The sequence below is a fragment of the Malaclemys terrapin genome, chromosome 1, assembly GCF_027887155.1.
Source record: "Malaclemys terrapin pileata isolate rMalTer1 chromosome 1, rMalTer1.hap1, whole genome shotgun sequence".
NCBI classification, from domain to species: domain Eukaryota; kingdom Metazoa; phylum Chordata; order Testudines; family Emydidae; genus Malaclemys; species Malaclemys terrapin.
In genome coordinates, this window is record NC_071505.1 from 270,071,763 (window position 1) to 270,080,179 (window position 8,417).

General features: G+C 42.0%; 1 protein-coding gene across 1 annotated transcript; it reads left to right on the top strand.

The window, feature by feature from the left end:
• Positions 1 to 6,197: 6,197 nt before the first annotated feature.
• Positions 6,198 to 8,065, top strand: LOC128835905 (uncharacterized). The gene is made up of 2 exons (XM_054026162.1): positions 6,198 to 6,514; positions 7,505 to 8,065. The coding sequence occupies exons 1-2, from the start codon at positions 6,298 to 6,300 to the stop codon at positions 7,978 to 7,980; spliced, it is 693 nt and encodes a 230-aa protein (XP_053882137.1). The 5' UTR covers positions 6,198 to 6,297; the 3' UTR covers positions 7,981 to 8,065.
• The last annotated feature ends 352 nt before the right edge of the window (positions 8,066 to 8,417 follow it).

Below are 8,417 nucleotides of genomic sequence, written 5' to 3' on the forward strand. Positions count from 1 at the left end.
AAAGAGGGCAACCAAAAACCCACCAATTTTTACTAAGGAGCCAATTGTCCCCTTAAATTCAGATTCTAGGAACAGGTGATCGGCAGAGAATGCTCCCCTGCTCAGGCAAAGCTTCAAAAGACTGGAGTCTTGCATAACTGAACATGGAAACTTGCATTCACTCTCCCTAGAGATATGCTAGGCAGACCATTTCCCCTGTTTGTCCAAAGTCCATTCATGTCTTGCCCATTGTTCAAGATATTCCTTTGAAGTTCATAACAACTTCCCAGGGCTCACAATAGTGTTAGGCTATAGATATTTAAGCCTGTTTGCAAAAGCCTATACTTTAAGAGTTTAGGTGTATTTTTGTTACTTGGCTAGTTGTAGAGGTATAGAGGAGAGAATTAAAATTACTTTCTGTATGTGTAAGGGACAGTCTGAGGCCTGGTTCTTAGGCTAAGGCCTTTGGCTAAGCAGCAGAGGCCTGCCATAAACTGGGAAGTGTATGGTTACACTTTCACATTTCAAACTAGTTACATTGAAATAAGGTGCTATTGGGCTGTTAGGAATACAATCCTGTCCTGATATTCCTATCACCTCCAGAGAAAGGGAAGAGCCTAGAAGATGTAAAAGGAAACTTAGTTTGATGGCATCCTGTCTGGCAAGAACTTACTTATTAATAGCTGGGATGTGAAATTCTTGCTTTTGTATTGTATCAGAGGGGTAGCCGTGTTAGTCTGGATCTGTAAAACGCAACAGAGAGTCCTGTGGCACCTTTAAGACTAACAGATGTATTGGAGTATAAGTTTTCGTGGGTGAATGCCGACAGGACTCTCTGTTGCTTTTGTATTGTTTTGTATGTTTATTTGCATGGTCTTTGTTTGGTTTTGCAATTGTTACTGTCTGCTGTATAATTAATTTTGTTGGGTGTAAACCAGTTAAGGTGGTGGAATATAATTGGTTAAATAATTATGTTACAGTATATTAGGATTGGTTAGTTAAATTTAGTAAAATGATTGGTTAAGGTATAGCAAAGCAGAACTTAAGTTTTACGATATAGTTTGCAGTTAATCAGGAAGTAAAGGGGGGAATGGGAACAGGGACTGGGGGTGGGGGAACTGGAATTATGTTTTGCTAAGTGGGGGGAAATGGGAACAGGGAATGGAAGCAGGGAGACAGGTAAGGCTCTGTGGTGTCAGAGCTGGGAAGGGGGACACTAAGGAAGGAAACTGGAATCATGCTTGCTGAAAGTTTACCCCAATAAACATTGAATTGTTTGCACCTTTGGACTTTGGGTATTGTTGCTCTCTGTTCATGTGAGAAGGACCAGAGAAGTGAAGGGTAAAGAAATAAGCCCCCTAACAAATAGTACCTAATTTTAGCATTTAATATAAGGGACTCCAAAGATACTTAAACATAATTCAATAAGGTTTTTTCAAGGATATGGCAGGAAACTGTCAATCTGTCACAATGTTGACTGGGAAATATCCCATTTAAAAATTTAGAGAGGGTCATAAGATCACTTAAAATTTCAAGTTGCTAGGCAAATACTGCAAAATATTATCATCAAATATCTGCACAGTTATTTCAGTGATTTCCCTACAACTACATACATACTCCTTTGAATTTTTATCCATGAACATTCATGTAAATTCTTTTCAGTCACATTGAAGCTGGCATAAGCAAATCTCAAAATCACTTGGGTGACTTCACCTATTCAGAGAACAGAAACATTCCCATGTGACTTATCTGATTACTCAGAACTTCAGCATGAGTTCAACCCTTTCAAATCTGAAAGAATCACGCAGAACTGCTTGAGATCAATCCATAAAGTAAATAGACACACAAACACACACGCACACATGATCTTCTCATGGATACACTATAAGCGCAGAGAGTCTAACTTTAGATAAATCATTCTTTGTGAATTATTCACCAATCTCTACTTATATCTGATAAACATCATGTATGAAAAAAATATTTCACTTAATAAACTCACATTTGGGTCATAATTGATTTAGCTAAAAATATATTTAGGCATCATTGGCTAATTATCAGTAGTGCAGAATGTGGTGATCACTCAAAGGGCAACATACATTCAATCACCCACACAAAATATACATATACATTTCGTAAATTTGCCAGGTTCTCACTTTAATGAAAATGAGGGTGGATTGTGCATGTGCAAGCCTGAACTACACTACCAAGCAAGTTCACTGGAACAAATTCAGCTGTGATGTGAGTATAACTCAGTTGACTTCAGTGGATTTATGCCCACTTAAACCATCACTGAGGGCAGGTCTATGCTATGGGGTTAAGTTGACCTAAGTTATGCAACTCCAGATACATGAATAATGTAGCTGGAGTCAATGTACCTTAGGTCGACTTATTGTGGTGTCTACACCATGCTGGGTCTATAGGAAAAACTCTCCCATCGACTTACCTTCTCTTTCCGGTGGAGTACCAAAGTCGATGCAAGAGCTACCGGCGGTCGATTTACTGGGTCTTCACTAAACCCACTAACTCAACCCCTGTGGATCTATCGCTGCAGCGTTAATCCACAAGTAAGTGGAGACAAGCCCTAAGTTTAACTTCATATGTATGAGTATATATATAAAATCAGTATTTCCTGCTTTCTTTCCCATTATATTCTTTTTTATATAAAATAACAATGAAACATACCTTCAGTTAAGATTACTTTATAAATGCATTTAAAATTCTAATAATATATTTAGGTATGTTAAAAAATAAAGTTAAAACACCATATGTACACAGAGGGACAGGGGAAAATAACTTGCAATGTAATATGTCAAATTAAATAGTTTTTTCTCATGTTAAACAAACAAAAACAACAAAACAGATTGTTTGTTTATTTAAAATATTAAATATATGGTAATATATTAAATATTAAATAATATGTTTTTATATGCAGTGTAAGTAAGAAACTGTGCTGATGGAATTTTAAGTTTTGTGTTTCCAGATTGAATTACTATGATTTCAGTTGTGCAAACTTAGGCACTGATCCTACAAAGACTTATTCATTTGCTTAACTTTATGCCCTGAGTTGTCCCATGGAAATCAGTGGAACTAACCACAGATCATAAAAAGCAACAGAGAGTCCTGTGGCACCTTTAAGACTAACAGATGTATTGGAGCATAAGCTTTCGTGGGTGAATGCCCACTTCGTCCAGGTAAAGCACCAAGACACCTACAAGTAATTAGCCATGGTTTATAAAGTGTTGTGAAAGTTTTCTACTCTGACCAAATCAATTTTCACCAGCTTCACTTCTGCACCTGCACCCAGTATGGATCCAATGTTCCAGAATTTCTCGGGAATTCATGTAAAAGAAATTTTGGTTCAGGTATCCACTGGAAGAAAAAGGAGGATTTTCTTCTCACAAAAAGTGGCCGGACAATTTTAGAATGCTATTATTCAATAAATACATAAGGGCCCATATCAATCAATAATTTTACATTGATTTTCCTCCCCATTTTGTAAAAAAAAAGCAAGTCCAAATAGAAGCTGCTGCAAAAAAAATCCTGATCCAAGTTCCCTACTGATGTCATTAAGTATAACTCACTTTAGTGCAGCTATGCTCATTTATACGAGCTGTGGATCTGGCCCATTTATTTACACTGAAAGGCCCTGATGCACCAAACTGGTCTACTGAGGCCTGATGTGTGCCCAACACACTCAATTAAGCTGTTTAACTAAAATGAAAACATAATTAAACTCTTTAAAATCAATTTTTTAAAAAAATTACTAGAATCACTTTATAAACAGAATACTTAAATAAGGCCTTGAGTCAGACCAGTACTTAGGCATGTGCTTATCTTTAAGTCCATCAAAGTTAATTATGTCTACACTAGGGGAAAAAAGGTTTATTTTTAACATGTTGGCTGTCATATATGACCTAATATATGTTAAAATCCAAGTTGTAATTTTAACACTTTAGCTGGGTGAGGTAAACCTTAGACTCCTCCCCAGGGTTTATCTCAACCAGCTAACTAATGTTGGAACTCCAGCTTGCCTAGTCTACGCTCAGATTATTGACATGTGATAGCTAACACGGGTTGATAATGCATCTTTTCCACATCCCCAACTGCCCATGGGACTGAATCTCTTCCCTAAAGTTAAACATGCTGCCCTGAACTGGGGCTCTAATACTGTACCCTTATCTAGTTCATGCAAGACAGGATGACCTTTTCCTTCAAAACTCATTGGCTGTGAATACACTACAGACTTCTGCAGTCATAGCTATGTTGCTCAAGGTGTGAAGAGGTGTAATACCTGACAGACATATCTATGCCAGCAGAAATCTGTAGTGTACAACCTGTAGATGCAATTATACTGGCAAAACTGTGCTTTTACTGGTATCACTTGTTTCATTCAGGGTTGTTAGAAAAAGCTACACCAGTAAAAGTGCTTTTTGCCAGTATAAACTGCATCCACACTGGGAGAACTTTGCCAGTGTAGTATGCCGGTATAGCTATATCAGTAAAGAGTTCCTACTGTAGACACGTCCTTCATCATTCAAGTGTGTTCCACCTCTTGCCCTAAAGTAGTTTTAATAAATGCATTATTTATCTTGGGTCTATTGTATAAACAGACTGCATTGGTATTATATATACACACACAGTATATAACAATGATTGTCCTTTTGACCCCATGATAGATGGCTTTTTTCTGTTTGTTAATAACAGTGATCAAAATCAGTCCTACAGCAACAGATGTTATGACAAAAACAGAGAATTATGCAGGCTAGTATAAATAGTTAGGTTGTGAGGTGAAATTTCAGGGAAATATTTCCTGTTTAGATACATTTATCTTCAAAAATTAGTGACAGAGGGAAGAAAAGATCCTGTAAATATAGGTAAAACTGATATGTTTTAGTAAAAACTTTTTAAAGTTTGACCTGACATGAAAACTTATATTTAAATTAATGGTCACTTTCTCCACCTACACACAGGCTCAGATGCACATACCCGATCCTAAACCACTTATTAAACTACATGTCCATTTTAAATTATAATTGTGTATCTTTCTGGTCTAATATGTATACCAAGAAGTTAAGGTCAACATCTCTAATTGGACTGGAAGTCAGTAAACAGAACACTCAATAGTCCCTTCTTAATAACAGAGTACCTAGCCTATTGCAGTTTTGGACAAAGTGGCATAGGAAATGTAGCCCTAAATATTAAAATATTTATCAGATTTACTGCATACTTCTCACCTAGCAGAACCATGTCTCTTAGGAAACAACTTTAATTATCAGTTAAGAGAAGAAAATATCAGAAGAGGTAACTGATAGGTTACTAGTGTAGTTGCATTTTGTTACAGGATTAATTCAATTTTTCTCATATGGTGCCTTAGAGAGGACACAGTAGTGTACTAGGACAAAATTAACAAAACTAGTGGTGGGTTAAGGAGAAGATGTCTGATCCTTGAAATAAAACTTTTTAAAATTCCAGTGATAAAAAGCTTCAGCCTTTCCATAATTTTGAACAATTCTATTATGTCTATGTTTGTTTCAAGACCAGTCTTCCACCAGAAACATCTTAGGCCTGGTCTACACTAGGCGTTTATGTCGAAGTTAGCGCCGTTACATCGAATTAACCCTGCACCCGTCCACACCGCGAAGGTATTTAGTTCGACATAGAGGTCTCTTTAATTCGACTTCTGTACTCCTCCCCGACGAGGGGAGTAGCGCTAAATTCGACATGGCCATGTCGAATTACGCTAGGTGTGGATGGAAATCGACGCTAATAGCTCCGGGAGCTATCCCACAGTGCACCACTCTGTTGACGCTCTGGACAGCAGTACGAGCTCGGATGCTCTGAACTGCCACACAGGAAAAGCCCCGGGAAAATTTGAATTTGAATTCCTTTTCCTGTCTGGCCAGTTTGAATCTCATTTCCTGTCTGGACATCGTGGCGAGCTCAGCAGCACTGGCAACGATGCAGAGCTCTCCAGCAGTGATGGCCGTGCAATCTCAGAATAGAAAGAGGGCCCCAGCATGGACTGATCGGGAAGTCTTGGATCTCATCGCTGTGTGGGGCGATGAGTCCGTGCTTTCCGAGCTGCGATCCAAAAGACGGAATGCAAAGATCTACGAGAAGATCTCTAAAGACATGGCAGAGAGAGGATACAGCCGGGATGTAACGCAGTGCCGCGTGAAAATCAAGGAGCTGAGACAAGGCTACCAGAAGACCAAAGAGGCAAACGGACGCTCCGGATCCCATCCCCAGACATCCCGTTTCTACGAGGCACTGCATTCCATCCTCGGTGCGGCCGCCACCACTACCCCACCAGTGACCATGGACTCTGAGGATGGGATAGTGTCCACGGCTGGATCCTCGGACATGTTAGCGGACGGGGAAGATGAGGAAGGAGATGAGGAGGACGAGGCAGTCGACAGCGCTCACAACGCTGATTTCCCCGACAGCCAGGATCTCTTCATCACCCTTACAGAGATCCCCTACCAACCCTCCCCAGCCGTTACCCCGGACACAGAATCTGGGGAAGGATCAGCCAGTAAGTGTTGTAAAAATCTAAACATTTATTTGTAACAGAACAGGAATATTAACAATTTAAAAAATGGGTTTCTCATGATTAGTTTGATTAGCTTAACGATTCAGTCATGGGCAGTGCAACTATTGAAAAAAAATCTAGCAATGTCCGGTTTTGCATGATTGTCCTGCCCAAGCCGCTCTACTGGTTAGTCACTGCTACAGCAGCTACAGTAAAATGCGGTCTATATGTCTGGGGATGGAGCAGAAATCCTCCTGTGACATCTCGAGGAAGCTCTCCTGGAGGTAATTGGAAATCCGCTGCATTAGGTTCTTGGGGAGAGCGGCCTTATTGGGTCCTCCGTAGTAGGACACGTTGCCACGCCACGAGACTATCAAGTACTCTGGAATCATTGCTCTGCACAGCATGGCGGCATACGGCCCTGGTCTTTGCAGGCTTTCCCGGAGCATTCTCTCTTTCTCGCTCTCAGAGATCCTCATGAGGGTGATGTCGCTCATGATGACCTGCTTTGAATGAGGTAGGGGAATGTTAGTGTTGGGACTGCTTTGCCGTTCCTTTACAGAACTGTAACCGCTGGTTTGCAGCCACGCGGTGGAGGCGGGAGAGGGGCAGCCGAAAGGGATCGTTCCCGGGGACAGCCGCGAGGGTGTGGGACAGGAGCAGACTTCCTGCTTGCCGAATTGCTGGCAGCAGGGACCGACATTGATTTCAATGTGAAATGAGGCCATTGCTAATATTAAAGTTTTAAGCTGCCACAAGTCTACGGCTTACCATGTCTGCCTGCAACAGAAATTCCGTTCTCCTGAGAGGCTTCTCAAATGTGCTGTAGAAGACCCCAGGCACTGAATGCGAAGGCCGAGAATTCGACCTTGTGCTGAGTGCGCATGTGATAGGTGCTGTGCATGGTCTTGTTAACAGAGAAAGACTATGTTCTTTGTTCACAACTACATTTATCTTTCTGAGGAATTCACTCCCTTTTTCCCATTCCCACAGCCCCATCTGCGACTGTCTCACAACCTAGCCTGTCATCACACTCCCAGAGGCTAGCGCGGATTAGGCATAAGAAGAAGAGGACATGGGAGGACATGTTCTCGGAGCTTATAGCCTGCTCCAGAGCCCAGGCAGCACAGCAGACCCAGTGGCGGGAGAACTTGACCCGAATGCACCAAGCCAACATGGATCGGGAGGAGAGGTGGCGTCAGGAAGACCAGCAGGCGACTCAAACCCTGCTTGGACTAATGAGGGAGCAAACGGACACGCTCCGGCGCCTTGTGGATGTTCTGCAGGAACGGAGGCAGGAGGACAGAGCCCCGCTGCAGTCCATCTCTAACCGCCCTCCCCCGCCACCAAGTCCCATACTCCCCTCACCCAAAGTGCACAGAAGGAGAGGCGGCAGAGTCCCTGCTAACTCTCACTCCACCCCTGCAGAGAGCTCGAGCAGCAGAAGGCTCTCATTCCCCAAAATTTGACAAGTTCTTTCCTTCCCGCCTGACACAAGCCCCCGTCCAAGTTTCACTTTCCCAGTTCCATGTTTGGTTGATAATAAAAAATACGTTTCTGTTAACTACTGTTTCCATCATGTTCTTTTGCAGGAGGGGGGGATAGGTGGTTGGTAATTCGACAGGACAGTCACCTTTGGCAGGGTATATAGTCGGGGGCAGGCACAGCAGCAGGGCACATACATAGTGCAGTGATGCAGTGACTAGTTACCCTGGTTAGTCTGGGAGGTTGTTTTCATGTTATGTGGTGGGGGGTGGGTTGCTCTGTGACTTTGTGGCAGGGGAGGGCAGTTACAGATCTTAAGCGGCGGTCCTTAGGCAGGATCACAGAGCCACACAGCAGGGGATCTGTAACCGTCCTCCCCCTGCCACAAAGTCACATAGACCCCCCCATACACACAGTCCCT

Coding starts and splice junctions, on each gene's coding strand:
- LOC128835905 (XM_054026162.1), top strand. CDS start 6,298: ATGGACTCTGAGGATGGGATAGTGTCCACGGCTGGATCCTCGGACATG. Junction 6,515..7,504: donor ATCTGGGGAAGGATCAGCCA/GTAAGTGTTGTA, acceptor CCATTCCCACAG/CCCCATCTGCGACTGTCTCA.